Below are 16,482 nucleotides of genomic sequence, written 5' to 3'. Positions count from 1 at the left end.
GGCAGATGTGCTGCTGGTGCGAAGGCACACAGGGATGAGCAGCCTCATTCAGGAAGAGTTTTGTATTTAGCCTTGCTTGTGAAAGACTGTCTCCACTTGCCTTTGGCCCAAGGTAGCCTGTCCTACAATCTGACAAGAATGCTGCCTTTTAAAACAAATAACTGAAAAAAAGATTGCTTTTTAAAGAATAATGTATGAAAGAAAGGTCATCATGGGTAAAGGGGGATGTTGGAGGGGAATACCAAAACATGGTATTACAGAAAGTAATTGAACTGACCCAGATAGCAGACGCTACTTTCTGCACAAACTGTGAGAGTGTTTCAAGTGCATGTACAGTATTACACTCATTGGTGTGGTTTTTTTTTTTTTGTACTGCTGTGCTTAACCCTGTAAAGCAGCATGTGGGGGGATAGCAATGTGAAGGAGGTGAAGGGGCAGGTGCTAGGGCGGGCGCAAGATCAGGAGCAGGAGGTGAAGGGGCAGGAGCTAGGGTGGGAGCAAGATCAGAAGCTGGAGGTGAAGAAGCAGGAGCTAGGGCGGGAGCAAGATCAGAAGCAGGAGGTGAAACAGCAGGAGTAAGATCAGAAGCAGGAGGTGAAGGAGCAGGAGCAAGATCAGAAGCAGGAGGTAAAGGAGCAGGAGCAAGATCAGAAGCAGGAGGTGAAGGAGCAGGAGCTAGGGAGGGAGCAGGTATGGCAGGGAGAGCAGGACCATGACCAGGGACCAGAGCAGGTACAGCAGTAGGAATATGAGAAGGGCAAGAGCTGCAGCAGGACTGTGCTGCCCATTTGGGTTATGAAATGAAGATTTCTGAAGGGCAATGCTGACGTGTTTCACATCCGCCTCCAAAGACCTTCAGGATCCATTTTATTAGAAGCCTCGAAGTCAGCCTATTTCTGTCAGTCACCACAGCAAAGAACATCAGAAGAGGTGGCCGTGGAAGGTGTTCAATCTAACCACAGCAGTACCTTGCTCTTCCGTTTGAGCTGCAAATGTATGCAAACATATTAAGCTTTTGTTCTCACACAGTGTTTCTCATTGATTTTAGTGACTGGCTCAGTGACTGTGAGGACGTACACACAAATACCATACTGAATTTTCTCAATGCTTTTCCTGCTTTAGAAATAAATCTGATTTCATGAAACGATGCATGATATTGCATCAGTTCCCATCAGTATAACCGTTGAAGCCCACATCCATCATACCTGGAAGCTAAATGACACAATACAGGATCTCCAAAATGTTTGGATATAAACCTGTCCCCAGCGAATCGCGGGGCATTTCTCCAGACATTTCTCCAGCTCATACAGGAAACTGGGAAACGAATGCTGAATGCATCTGCAGTTGGGCAAAGAAGCCGCTGTTCAGTAAAGTTTGGAATCAGCAATGTTTTCTGGAGTTCATCTCTCCACCATAGCGATACAACATTTGATGAATATTACAGATCATACTAAATTATAGATATGACGATGGTTCCCTTTCACTTCCATTGCGTGAAAAAAAATGCGATCTGGAATAGACTGAAATGGTAAATGGCAAGGAATGATTATTAGCACAGGTTAATCCAGACAAACATGTTAATCACTGGAAGAACCAGCGCAGGTGTACAAACTCAAACCTTGCTACATTAAGGATATCGTCTCACAGATACAGTATCTAAAAATTCTCATAAATGATGCATCTAGGAAGCTACAGCTGGATTCGAACTTTCAATACATGTTAAAAAAAATGTGTATAAAATATTTTTTCATGGTCCCAATATGGAATAGCTTTGTGGGCAAAAGGAAAGGAGATCTGGGAGATGGAAGGATTCCTGGGTTAAGAAACAGAATTCCGTTTTCAGAAGCACACACAGAAGGGATTACGGTGGTCTCTGAGAGGGAGAGTCTGTTAACAAGTGTCCTGGATTCCTTTGCGGTCCTTACCGAAGCCAAGCCTACGGATGCTCTAATGGATGGACCGTCTCATTATCAGACTGAAATCTGTATAAATTGAATGCGTTCTCTCACAGTGATTTCATAATCGATTTCAAGGTAGAACATAACGAGGAGCGATTGCATCTGAGCAGGCCACTGTGTGGAATGGGTTTACTTATTTATTTTATTTAATGCAAATATTTGGCTGTTGTCTGAAAATGTGAGCTTTAGAAGTTTGCAGAAAACAGCCAGTGAATCTGCCTCCCTGACAGAATGGGGAAGGTCATTCTGGATGATGAATCTAACCATTGAGTCGAGCGTCACATTATGTTACATTCTTTAAGTAGACACATTTATCCAGAATGACTAACAACAAAAGGGAGTATAAATGAAGTGAGGGTAAATTCATACCATGCATGCTTTCTGCAACAATAGTATTATAATTGTGCATGTCAGTCTTTCATATGTTGTGTCTAAAATGAGTTGCATAAGCCACACAATGAGACTGCATTAATGTCATGGGTAGAAGGCTGAGCAAAGGTCGACTCTTTATGAGAAAAAAAGAACTCCATCTCTGATCTATTCATTGCAGCTCAATAAATATTAAAAAAGCATGCAGGGAGGTTATTGACCTGAAACATGCTCACAGGAGCAGACACTTGTTCTCCAAAAGCCAAATCAATATCTCTTTGCAGCCTGACCATACGCTAATTGAAAATCTTTAGGGCTAAAATGAATATGAAATGTCAGAGCTCTTAAAAAAAGAAAAAAGTTAAAAAAAATGTAAAAAGACAAGGATTTTTATTCTATCCTACCACAAATGCATGTCCAGTGGATGAGAAAGAATATCTCCAATGAGGGAAATAATTAGCTTCTGCACTCTTAGAGAGGGTTCAATGTAATTTCAGATACAGGTGCTCTTGACACCATTCAACCACTAAAGCTATGCTTCTCACGGAGAACATCTTAGTCATGCCATTAGTGTGAAATGATAAATATCATTTAGTGAAGATAGTGTTGCCTCAAATTCAGTTCAGAGACATTAAATGCTTTAAAGAAGACGAAAAAACACTTTAACACCTGACCGTGTCACTACAGTTGCATCGTCTATATAATTGGTAAAATGGTGTAATGAACATGAGACAATTATATTTTTTATGAATTTTAAATTATATTTGCAACTCTATTTTAAGTTAACCAAGCCCCTTATTGGACTCTAAACTTCAGCATCTATGAAACTCTACCAAAGAGCGTACAATAAAAGTCACTCCAGCTCAACATTCTCAAACATTCCCTGTTTCTCTATACATCACCCCAAAGCCAAAAATAGAAACCTCTTTTCTAAATCTCTTTTTTTTATTTCCTTCCAGCTTCTTTAAAACACATGTCACCTAGGTTGGATACATCTCACGCGGAGCTGAGATGCTGTACAGGAAGTGTCTCTCTGCGTTCCGCGATGCAGACGTCCTAGCCCTGCTCCCGCTCTGATGGCTGGCTCGTCTGACGCTTCTGAAAGCGCTACTCGCCAGCATGCTCCAGTGGAGCTCTCTCCAGGTTTTTAAACAGCTCCCACGCTCTGAGATAAAGTATCGGCCTAAATAAATAGAGGGGGGGAGGGAAGGGGGGGTGTTATTTTCATGTGCTCAGTCTTGGAAAATGTTCAACAACAGGAGCTACATGACATCCCGCTGAACAGCTACACACAATCCCGAGCACAGAAATACAGCTCCTCTCTCTCTCCTCTCCTAACACCCCCCCAGGAATTTTCTGAACCAAAGTGATGCAGCAGGAAGCCAGGAAACGGTAGGAAATGGCAATGAGCGCAAACTGTCGAATCCAACAGGAAGCGGCTTCACACGGTGAGACGACCACCAAAGAACAAATAAAACAAATAAAATAACAAATAAAAAAACACAGCTCAAGATACAAACACCTCGTAGCTTGTAAACCCAACTTAACAATATGGATGAAAGGAAGCAGAGGTGATTTGGAGGCAGGACGAAGCAGGTGTCTTACCGATGAACTGGTTCCACTCAGGGTCCAGGTCGGCCTGGTTGGCCAGGCAGCCCTTCAGGACGTTGAGGCAGTAGTTCCCGCAGGGCTTCACGGAGGGCAGGCTTCGGCAGTACGGGCAGTACAGCATCTTGGTCAGGGCTCGGATGCAGGACGGCGTGAAGCTGACCTGGGAACACACGGCACAGCACTTTGTAGTTAGTGTTACGATAGCAACGAGTAACACTGCAGTGAAAATACTACAAAGTGAAAGATTTACATCGGAAACGCTTCAAGTTCGTAAGTTTTATATGGACCAGACGACAAAATTGCTAAGGCAAAATCAATAGGCTGAATGGTCTGCTCTTTCCATTACGTATTTTTATGAGCACAACTGATGATGAGCAGAAACATGAGCTTTCCATGGGCAGAGATTTCTGCGTGCGCATGCCATGGCCATGACAGCTCAAAGCAGAAACCCAGATAGTGTTGAGTCTGACAGGTAGGCTGCCTGTCACCACTCATCACTCACAGTGGGCCTCTTGTCTCACACCCGTCTTATATGGCAGTCAGTGATGTGCTTAGAATAAACACAAAGAAAACGCATGGCCATTTTTGTCTATCCTGGTATTGGCATCAGAGTTTGGGACATCCTGTGTCTTTTCTCGATATTTTTCCCTGTAAGCTGGATGCTGAAACTACATGGGCCTGAGGTCACGGACACGGTACCTTATGTATGGAATATAGAAGACAGAGTGCTTCACAGATTTGTGTCCAATGGTAGAGCAGATCTTTGGTTCAAGTGGCTGCTGCTTCCTGTGAGTGCCCTCAATTATTTCTTGTTTTGCGTCCAATGAAAAGGCAGCTCCTTGGGTTTGGGTCCCTCAACTACTGATTTCTATCCAATGGGAATACGACTCTTTGGCTTAGATGCTCCCTGCAGACCTCCTCTCCCTGTCCAATAGCAGTGCTGATTTGTCAGTGCTGATAAGGCCTGTCTATTAGGCCAGTTGATGGCTTAATCCAGGTATATGACATGGCATACATAGTTAAAACTCTGCTAAAACATGCTTCTTTTCAGTGGCGAGGGAACAAAAACTGGCAGGTAAAACCTCCATGTGTATACAGTCACACAAATAAAATAAATAAATAAACAAACAAACATCAAAATACACCTTGAGCTCAGGGGGTTAATGTCAGCCTTCCCCTCTTTTTTGCTTTCCTCCAAAGTCAGCATGCAGCACTGGGGCGGGTCACTTTGGGGAGGGCGTCTGACAGAAGTTGAGGTTCACAATGACGGGCTGCGTTCCAGGGAATGGAAAAGATGAGCTCTTAAATATCACCGCCTGACGCGGTCACACTCCAGCAGGCTTTTTCATCTCAGAGCGGTGCTGCTGGGGTGGGGGAGGGGGGGCGGCGGGGGGGGGGGGGGGGCACTGAGTGAGCTGAATGGCTGAGAACAGGAGACGCCAGCGGTCCTGTGTACTAAATGCACTTTTGATTTGAAAACGCTCAAGCGTCTCAAGCACTCGCCAGTGTACAGGTTACCTTGGGAGGATCCCAGGGGGTCCAAATGGGGGGTGAGAAAAACTTCTTGTTCATATTTCTGTATATCACAAGTTGTGTCATCTAGTGGAAGTATAAGTGTGTTGGATAAAGGGGTCAGATATTAGCCATTCTACTGATATGAGGGATTCTCAGCCACAGGGTAGTCATATTAAAGGACCTAGCGATAAAAAGAAATTGGGAACCCCGGGTGTTGAATGGCTGGTGTATCTTTGAAATATAAAGGTCAGATCAGGACAGTCCCGTGGCACATGCTGTCCCATCAAATGATGTGAGTCTCCTGTTGCTTTTGTAATGTTATGTCACCTCCCTGTGTGTTTTTCTCCCGATGCACGCGCTCGAGACCTCGCCCCTGCCTCCTCGAACGCCGCCACCGCCGCGTCCCCGCCCAGCGAAAGCCGGTCACACATCCGCCGAGGCCGCCATTAAACCCACGCTGACCGAACGCGAACTCGCTCCGAGGAGCGCCGCTCGTCTCCAGACGCGGCCACGTTTGGGGCGGCCCCGGATGGAGAGACCCCGGTGGGTAATTGCGATAGGGGGGCCCGGGCGCATGGGCCGTTAAGCCGGCCGGGGCCCAGAGGGACGAGGCAGAGGACGGAGCAGCGTCGTTAGCTCCACTTCCTCCGCATTGTTCCTCAAATGGCCGGTGGTAGGGGCCTGCTGGATGAGTCTGATGGATGGGTCAAATTAGCAAGCGAGCTAGCGAGCACCACACAGGGCGGCTTAATGACTTGCTGAACAAGACGTTGGGAGAATGTGGTGGCGGGAGAATCTGAAGTCATTTTTAGTTGTATTTTTGTCTTTTTACCATTTCAGGGAAAAATAACAGCATACTGTACTCAGTGCACATATGTACGGATCTCTGAAATTAATTCCTAATTAATAAAAAAACATTATAAGAGTAATATCATCATCATCATTATTAGAACAGCAAATGGCCAGTATGGTGTACTGCAGCACTACCCAACCAGTGTACCACCACACTGGTGTGCTGTTAGGTAGGTCAGGTGTGCTGTGTAAAAAAAACAAAAACAAGAGCAATACTCTAAATTGCATTTAAAAAATGTTAGATTAATCTTATTCACAACATCCAGAATAATTTTTAAAATAAAATCTAGATCCAATTAAGTAAAATCCAAGAAGCATATTTCACATGTTGGCTTTTCATGGCTTGGCTTTCATACTATTACCGTTATTTGTCCTTTGGGTTCGCCTTATGTGGGTAGAAACTCTCTGACTATGCCATGGCTCCAAGCAAATTTAAGCATCACCTCACTACCAATCACCTCCAGTAAGGACTGAGATTATTTCCTTTGTCTGAGAGATCAGAAACAGGCACTGTTAAAGGAGTCTGCCACTTGAGGTTAGTGGCAAAAAAGGTGACAAAAAAGCCACAGATGGTTTCTGAATCAGTGATATCACCAGCATGCACAGCCTTTGAGTACAACGATAGGTCTACCAAGCAGCAAAAGAAATTGATGAGGTTCCTGACTCAAACAATAAGTTACAGTAGATTAATTAATTCTGACAATATAGAAAGTGTATTTTGATAAATACAAAAATCACATCAATTGGCCAATTTTCCCTGCAAATAATTTTTATAATTTATTTGTTTTTGGTTGCTGAGAGTGTGTCATGAGATTTTCGCTATAAGTGTTCCAGGGTTGAAAAAAGGTTGGGAAATGCTGAAATAGGCCGTAGACATTATTCCTTGCATTTATATTTCACACAAGTAAAGCTTGCTTTGGTTCTGGTCAGAATCCAATTATTTTCCCCAAAAAACATTTACTTAGCTGCTTTGAAGTAATTATTGAATTTCTTGATAAGATTTCCCATTGCCTTACAGCCCTACAAATCATTTATAGGTAACAAAGTGAAATATAAACTTCAGACTTGAGGAAAAGTACTGTGCAGGCTTCTAATAATAGTCTTATAGACTTATAGACAGTATGTCATGGTATTAGTGAGTGGTGTAAGGACTGGACGCCATTTTGGATCAATGACGTCACGTCACGATCTAAATCACGACATGATCCCAGACAGACTGATCACATGGACTGGGTACTTCCTGTAGACACATGTAGAATGTGCGTTCCCATCTCTCCTCTTCCCTTATCCTCTTTGCTGCTGAACTGGAGAGACGTGCACAAGGCACTCTCTAAGGGCACAGGCCTAAAGAAATTTAAGGCCTGCCCGTAAAGGAACACGCGGAGAGACACACTGTCTCTATCGGGTTATAGCCAAGACCAGTGATTTATAACTCAAAGTAGACATGTTAACTATACCGCAAGCAATCTACAGAAACAGATCCATCAAGAGATCAATTTGTTTTCTAACTTTACACTTGCCATCGTTCAGCAACATGTACTTTCCTGCTACAGCAAGCAAAGCAAGCATAACTTTCCAGCTCCAGCAAGGACAAAATAAAATCAGGACGGAGAGCGGCTTTTTCTACGGACAGTGTAACGGAAATCCAGAGCTGTGGACCAAGTCAGAGGTCCCTTGGACAAGCCAGCAATACACCAAACCTTCTGCACTAAGACTGACAAACATCCAGGCATTACAGTAACTAACTTAGGAAACTGTTTGTTCTTTGTTTTCAGAGAAGTGTGTTATGAGTTGTTTATCCTCGCTCGCACGCACGCATGCCCGCACAAAATTACACAACCACACAATTATTTTGGAAGTAGTTTCATTTCATTTATGGATGAAAATATAGACACTAACCAAAAAAAATAGAAAAATAAAATAAAATAAAAATGTTTTCTTATGTTGAAAAATAGCTGACCGAAGACACTTTCCCTCTTCCCCTTTGCTGGAGGTTCAGAAGCTCATTAATATTCAGTACAGCCTCAATACCTTCCCCTTCTCCCCCTTGGAATTAACATGGATTGAACCACTGACTTCAAAGCCAAAATAAGTCTATTTAGAGTATCATCTGCGGTGCAAGTAAAGGGCTAATTATATAACAAGCTCATCAGAGAAGGCCTGTGATAAGAATCAATAGCAAGACCCTCTCCTCCAACATATGTTAACCTGCTGCTCAGCCTGTCAGAGTAATGATGCCCGACCGCTAAGCCTGCTGGCAAAGCGTGCTGCTTTTACAGCGGCCCATGAGTGCGCAGCGCTAGTTTCAGAAGAACACCAATGCTGCATCCCGGAAGTTAAACAGCATACTTCCCCGAACAAAATAAAAAAATAAAATAATAAATTAAATAAATAAAAGGAACACCGGAAAGCCCTTTGAGACTACATCATTCTTCTTCTATCTGGTCCGATGCAACAGGATCTAAAACAGAATTTCCTCAAATTAGAGGTGGGAATTGTGGGATTGCTCATGACAAGCAATTACACTGGGGAAAAAAAGGTGACGTATTGTGTACCGTAGTTTGACGGTGAGCTACAGAGAAAATAAGAAGGAAAACAAAGTGCTGTATGTGTCTTTGATGAAGTTGCTGTAGCATGCACAAACAAAGCCACAACAACAGAATGTTTTCATACTATACCCATGTGGATTAGAGGCTGTCAGTCAGGAAACTGCCCAAACTTGCAATGCCTCCATATGACAGGGGAAAAGTGAACTAGCTGGGGTAATTACAATTATTCAAGTATGTTTGATATGTATTTTAATTGAATTTAACTGAACCCTTGAAGGGTGGCACGGCGGTGCAGTGGGCCTTTCTGTGTGGAGTTTGCATGTTCTCCCCGTGTCCTCCGGATACTCCGGTTTCCTCCCACAGTCCTAGCAGGTACTCTAAATTGCTGATAGATATGAGTGTGCGAGTGAATGGTCAGTGAATGGTGTGTGTGCCCTGCGATAGACTGGCGGCCTGTCCAGGGTGCATTCCTGCCTCTCGCCCAAAAAAAAAAAAAAAATTAAAAACATGCAGACAATGAGTGTGGAGTTGGATTTATGTGTTACTGCATATGTAATGTCATAGATAATGGATGGATGAACCATTGAATTAACCAAAAGCCAGAAAGGTTTAACACTGAAAACAGCACTTAATTTTGCATACTAAATATTTACTGCAGATAGTGATAGATTCATCAACACATTTTAAAGAAACCAGAGGTAGCAATCGGATTACAATCACAGTCAAATTCATACTGCTTCATCAGCATCATCATCATTAACAACAGCAGCATCAACAAGATGCAAGCAATGCAAATCCTGGAAGTGAATGCAATATAAGTAATTTACACACTGGACATTTTAATACTTTTTTTCTGGATGATTTTTTTTGGGTGATCTGAAGCGGTATCCTGTAAACTGAAAAGGTGTAGCCTACAATTTTTTCATGGAAAGATATTTGAGAGGCAAGACGACTGCAGAAAGCATAAAAATATGTTTATGATGTGGTTTATGGGGTAATGAGGGGTCGGGGGATGGGAAGGCTCCTTCTGTTTTATGGCCTTGTGCGGCAGACAGGTTTCCCGAAGGCTTCGGGGGTCTAACGAGCACCATGTTTGTCGGATGTGTTTTAATCAATCGTGGATTTGAGTCCAGATTCTGTGGACGGTACCATCCACACCACTAGGGGCCCAGGTATGCTGTTGTGTGTGTACTTGTGGTGTTGTGCTGAAAGTGAATTTCCATGGAAATGAACAATAATGGTATCATACTCTATCTTATATCCTGGATGGTAAAGTTTCTTTGTCTTGCCAGGCGCACGCAGCACCGTGATCCTCGGGAAGAGCGGAGGAGGCGTGGCTTTGATTGGCTGTTTAGCGCCACTCAGTCGCTCGAGGCCCCGAGGGTGTGGTAATCTAGTAATCCCGCTGATTATCATAATCATGGATCAAAGCATTTCTCCGCAGACCGCTGGGACCACAGGCACGCAGTGTGGACCGCAACAGACACCGCGGAAGCTTAACACAGTCATCATCGCCGGATTATTGGGTTATGAGACCGCGTGCAGTAACAGGTGCACAGCCGGTGCAAGATTAATGCGGCGGCCTCTCATCTCATTACGTTTCTGATACTGGTGAGCAGCCATTTGTGCGCATCACGTGAAGGAGTCCTTGCAGCCACGACCGCACGCAGCAGGCCAACCCCGAGCAAGGCAATGTAGCGTGACGCTAAAACGGTTTCGGCGTACCGTCTGAAAAGCGCGCATTTCGTGCTTATGTAGGCTACGCCATGGGTCTTTGTCCCTGGGTTTCTTTGTGTTTACACGCTAGAGCATTTGCACGAGGACAGCGGATAGCTATGAATCACGCACGTGGCAGCGTGCAAGCTTAGAGCATGCAAACTGCCAGGTAGCATCTAAACAGCTCGCGTGACACTAAAACCTTTCACGAAAGACGCATTTTAAAGCCCACAGTCTATCCTAGCGCCCTTTTTTTTTATTGCAAACGGAGGTAGATCCATTAAATGTGGATTTTCATCTTTTTACATCTTAAAAATAAAGAAGAAAAAAATAACCATATCTATTTCAATCATCAAAAAAAGTTTGATAACAGCCCAGGAAATTACACAAAGACGTGAGAAGCATGATGCGGTCCGATTATCCTCCTTTCAGCGCAGCTGCTGATGTTTCTTCAGGCGGGGAAGATTAGAAACATGTTAAAACCTGAAATAAATCCACCGCTCAAGCTCCCTTTGTAAACAAAACGGCAGACATCCCCTCCGTACCGGTATGAATTAACATTCCACTTACATTAATGCAGGAGAGACACTTTTATCCTGACCGACTTACAACACAGCGCAGACAATGAGGTTTGATGAACACCGGCAGAGATAGTAAAAATTGACAGCAACACAATTGAAATAAAGTGCCAATGTGGAAGAAATACACAGTGCTGTAATAAATGCTTTGTTATGTGTCAGTGCCATACTGAAGGGAAATTATGGATATGACTCCGCCATAAAAAGAGCAGTAATATTAGCTGGGAAGAGAGGCAATAGGGGAAATGTAACTGGAGATTCTGACAGTTCTCATTTGGCTGGATCCGTTTCCTATAAGGCATGCAGCCTGAGACTGTAAGAAGTGGTGCCGCTTCCTACAGTTAAATACTAAAGTATTGGGACAGTGACACAATTGTTTGTTGTTTTGACTCTGTACTCCAACACACTGGATTTGAAGTCAAGCAATGAATGTGAAATCAAAGTGCAGACTGTCATCTTTAATTTGAGAATATTTACATCCATATTGGATTGATCCATGCAGGAATTGCGCCTTTTTACACATAGAGCCCCCCTTCAAAATCAAAATAAATTGATCAGAGACAAAGCTCACACATTGGATGTGTCAAAATCAACTGATTTACAGCAGGAATGCACTGGTGCAAGAATGTACACAGGTGAGCTCAGCAATAGCAAATGACCTGGAAGCCCACGGAAGAGCACTGCAGTGGATGATACTTTCAGCTGTGAAGAAAAACCCCTTTTAACTGTCAAAATGATCAAGGACACTCTCCAGAATGTAGGCATAGATGTGTCAAAGACTAAAATAAAGAGAAGACTACATAACCTCATAGGGTTCACTGCAATAGGCAGACCACTGGTAAGATGCAAGAACAGAATGGCCAGGTTATGGTCTGGCCTCCAGAACACTAGTTCTCCTGGCTTCTTCTGCCTGTCAATCTCTAACTGTTGCAACGCCTCATCCATAAAATAAATAACGCTCAGTAACTGCTGAAACTCTTTTCCTGTCCTAGTCATTCATAATCATAGCCTCAATTTAAATTTGCAAGCATCCCAGCTACAACATGGGCATAGTGCAATAGCTACCCCTTGGCCAGGCCAGCAGAATCTAAACCTCACATCCTTGACAGTAAGCGTTAAGAGACTGCACCGCTATTGTACTGAAAAGGTAAAAAAAAAGCAGCACAAAAAAAGAGATTGTTATGTTTATAATTGTGAATAAACACTATAAAATGAACAGACTGAATAGAATAATCTCCAGAAACATAATGTCACTATAAAAGCTGTTTTGGAGTTTCCTGAGGTGCATTATCTTCTCACTTTAAAAGATGAACTCGATTATGCCCCAGTGTCAGCCGGCAGGTCGACAGATACTCCTGTAAGCTTTCGACGTGTCCTTCATTGCACACAAAGACTGTCTGGGCCAACTGAAAACATACACTAAAACTGAAATAATAATAATAATAAAAATTCAGAAAGTGACCTTTCCCTTTGAGGGCTTCAGAATAAAAGCAAAGTGACAGAAACAAGTAAACAAGCAGCAGAAACCCAGTCCCACAGCTTTTTACCTAGGCACAGCGGTGGCTAAGGTCATTTTCATCAATAAGCACACTCGGCAGGTATGCACTAAATGCCAAATGAGAGTTCTCTGGAAGCCAAGAGAGAAACAACAAGAAGAAAACACCAGTAGAATTAGCAGCTTTTTTAGATTAAATGGGTCGCCTTAAACTGCAGCTCACAAAAGCTTGGCAAAATATAAAAAGCCACACACCAAACACGTGAGCCTGGACATGTGGATATGCATGCACACGCACTGCAGTTTCATAGAAGAACTGCCATCCATTCATTATAACAACAATACACAATCTCAGAAATGCTTCATGCTGGTAACGGATGACTTTAGTTCACTCAAACATCAGGCATTGTGACAAAGGAAAACCCAAACTTTTGGCTTTCAGTTCTCGAGCTTGAATTGTTACTGCCAAAAATCAACAGGGAATCAGGTTTCCACAAAAATACAGAGACTTTACTGTGACTTCAATCAGTGCCTGACTGGGGGTTCCCAAACTAAAGTACTGGTTCTCAGAGTGGTGACACCCCCCACAGTTTGGAAGTGAAATATGACTGTACCAGAATGCAGCTGTGAGTCTAACAGAAGCAGCGTATGATTGGCTGGAGCGTAACCCAGAGAGGGTTTTGGCCAGCAGTGTAAGGCAGCGCATGATTGGTTGAAGTGTAACCCCGGGAGGGTCTTGGCCAGCAGACTAAGCTTCGTCTTGCTACTCAAGAGCACCTCCACTGGTTGCTCTGGCACCTGCAGTATTCCCACACGAGCTGCACATGTACTGTACTCTGCCTTAAATCTGAACCATGGGACTCAGCTGAAAATCCAGGTGGCATGCGGCAAGGGTGATGTTTTCCAGAGATATCACCAAGTTCTCTGCTTGATATGAACTTTAGTGGTGTATTTATAAGTTGTAGCTTACTGTGATCCAGCAAGGAAGGACCTTCACAAGTGTTTTTGTGGCAGTGAAGACAAACCAATCCCCATTCACACGATGTCAAAGCCATCTTAATTTGGCACAATGCTACGACTATTGACAAAACACTTCAGAAGAGGTGACTAAGCACTACTTAAAGTGGATTAACCTTCAGTGCAGATCGAAAAGTGAAAGAACATTGGTCTTTTAAATCTATTAAGATGGAGAGGGCCGAGAGGTCGAAAATGAGGGCCAATACCACCATCATTTTCACATGGTTCAACTCCTCCTCTGAAGCAAAACTGCATGAGAGAGAACGCATAGACTTATTACAATAGATAAACACCCCACTGGCAGCTTAAGCACATTTCTCAAGGCTGAAACAGGAGTAATGTTCAATTTAAAACCGAAAAAAGCTGTAAAAAAAAAAAAATAGGGAAAAAAAAAGAAGAATCAAATCAAGCGAAATATTTCAGACTTCAGGATTGAGTTTCAACTATACTTCTGCTTCATTGTATTTAAGGTGCATTTGATATTTGTTTCGGAACGCTAGGAAAGAGAAGATATTCCTCCCTGCCGCCGTAATTAACCATCTCAGCTCCAGGAGTGGCTGTGAGGCACTGAGACAGACATGCATTAACGGGAATTACTGGAAACATCGCCGCGATTCAGTCATTACAGAGCCCACTCAGTGTGCTGGAGAGAGAGCGAGGAGCGGCTGCGCGAAAGATGAGATCGTCTGAGATGCGTCATGCAAATTCCAAACCATAAAGGGAGGGTTACTTACAAATATACGAAACATACAAATCGCACAATTCCCTTCATTTTTTAAGTAAACGAACAGGACAATGACCAATAATGATGTAAATACAAACACCATCATTGTGTTCTGGCTGAGGTTTGAAGGGCAAATGATATTTAGGGTGTGATATCTTGTGCGTGCATGTGTGAGAGACAGAAAAAGAGAAAGAGAGAGCGGCATTTCCAAATTGAATGCCCAAACTACAAGGACATAAGGAAAAACATCTATTCAAAAATTGGAATCAAAATGATCAAATTTCAGTAATCTATAGAAAAACTCCTCTATATACTGTGTGGTGTTGGCTGCAACATATGTGGACCCCTGTCACAAAATGAGGGAAAACCAGTGAAGCACCAACTCTGTCATTTGTATTGGTAGTAGTTTTTTTCTTAATACTGTCCTGCATTTGTCGTTAAACTTGTAGGTTGTCTGTAGGTTTGGCTTTGGTTATTTATAAGTTGATTTATTTCCTATTTACATATTTCACTCTATTAATTATATGTATTAGGTTTCATTATTAATTGTTCCATTGTGAATTGCTTTGGCAATATGAATTATATACAGTCACACCAATAAAGTATTATTAAATTGAATTGAATGGATGGAATGAGAGATTCTAGAAAAGGTGAGAAGGGTCTGCCTGCAACCCACAGGCTCATGCTCTCTCTCAATGCCGGCTGGTGATGGACCTTCTCTCAATCTACAGAAGATATTTATCGGATCATTCCATATTACTGTAGCTCTCATTAATGCAGTAATGTTCATTTTATCATTAACAGAAGGTATGATACTGTTTTATTAACTGCAGGTTCAGCGTCTTACAACATATTGTAGCGGTGGCTAATTAAACTGCCCACCTAAACTACCTGTTGTCTGCATTTTCATAATTCCCCGTGGGAGGGAATCTGTTACCCCTTACTGTTTTCTGTCTGTCAGGAAAAGAGCCATCTTGACTGCTGTGTCTGATGCGAGGCTTCTCCAGTGCTTGCTGCTTGTGTGTTAAACAGAGTGCCAAAGCAGCATGTGGTAAAATGGTTGGGCCCTGGCAAGTCATTCTGTAGTGCTTATCATAATGGTATGCATAGAATAAAGGTTTTATTTGAGCTTAGAGATATGATTTAATGATTTCTTGACAAAACGTAAGTTTAATATTCATGAAATATATAAACTGGACCTTATTTCATATTCATTATGACTTCGAGAGAATCTGTTCCTTGCACAGTGCATGCGTGTGTGCATGTATGTAGGAGAGAGAGAAAACTGATGCAACAGTCAAAAATCTAAATGGAAATTCTGAGCTATCACAAGTGAATTACACAAAGAAACCCATAACTGAAAATACAGAAACATAGAGACAATCCCCCAAAAAAAAAGAAAAAAAGAAAAACCCTGGCGTGGTTGTGCAAGCAAATTTCCCAACTTCCCATTTATATATTTATTTATTATTCCCTCAGAAACAGGTAAAAAGAAAATTTCAGCAATATTTATAGAGCTATTACTATAGCTAGAAATAACAAAAAATGTCAATGTGCCATCATTTAATTTCAAGATCTATTTTATGATAAAAAAATAAAAAATTAGTAACCCATTGTAGATCAGGTTGGAGGACATTTGTAAAAAAGAAGCTTTGAATTTCCACTGTGGACTGTAACGATATGCATTGTAGATTTTTTAGATCCTACTCCAGGAAAAGTCATACGGTACTGTTTTTGGCTGCACCTAAGGGTTTATAATATTACTGGGGAAAAAAGAGCTGACAGTATTATTTTTATTTTTTATTTTTTGCAGCATGCTCTGCTGACATGCCAAAGCTGCATTTGTAGTGATGCTCACAAAGAACTTTATTAACGACCCTCAAGGGGGGAAAAATGGCTAAACTATCTCTGTATAGCAATATTATTCCCAGACACTTAACGTGTGAGACCAGGTGCAGCTCTGAATGAAAGTGCCTCTCGGGTGAGCTGCAGGGAGTCTGTCCAAAGAAAAAGTCACAAACCAAGATGGCTGCAGGCCTGAGGTTTCAAGGCCAAAGGCATCGAGGGTCAGCAGTGGTGGTAAAAGGCTATGGCTCAC

General features: G+C 42.5%; 1 protein-coding gene across 2 annotated transcripts in view; it reads right to left on the bottom strand.

The window, feature by feature from the left end:
* The window catches only part of LOC118213585 (glypican-6-like), a 230,296-nt gene that overhangs the window by 82,947 nt on the left and 130,867 nt on the right, over positions 1 to 16,482 (bottom strand). For both annotated transcript variants that reach the window (XM_035392552.1, XM_035392553.1), the window contains exon 4: positions 3,933 to 4,098. In XM_035392552.1, the coding sequence (XP_035248443.1) occupies positions 3,933 to 4,098 (166 nt within the window). The remainder of the gene's footprint in view (positions 1 to 3,932; positions 4,099 to 16,482) is intronic.

Source organism: Anguilla anguilla, chromosome 15, assembly GCF_013347855.1.
Source record: "Anguilla anguilla isolate fAngAng1 chromosome 15, fAngAng1.pri, whole genome shotgun sequence".
Taxonomy (NCBI): Eukaryota; Metazoa; Chordata; class Actinopteri; order Anguilliformes; family Anguillidae; genus Anguilla; species Anguilla anguilla.
This window is presented reverse-complemented; position numbering and strand designations above follow the sequence as displayed.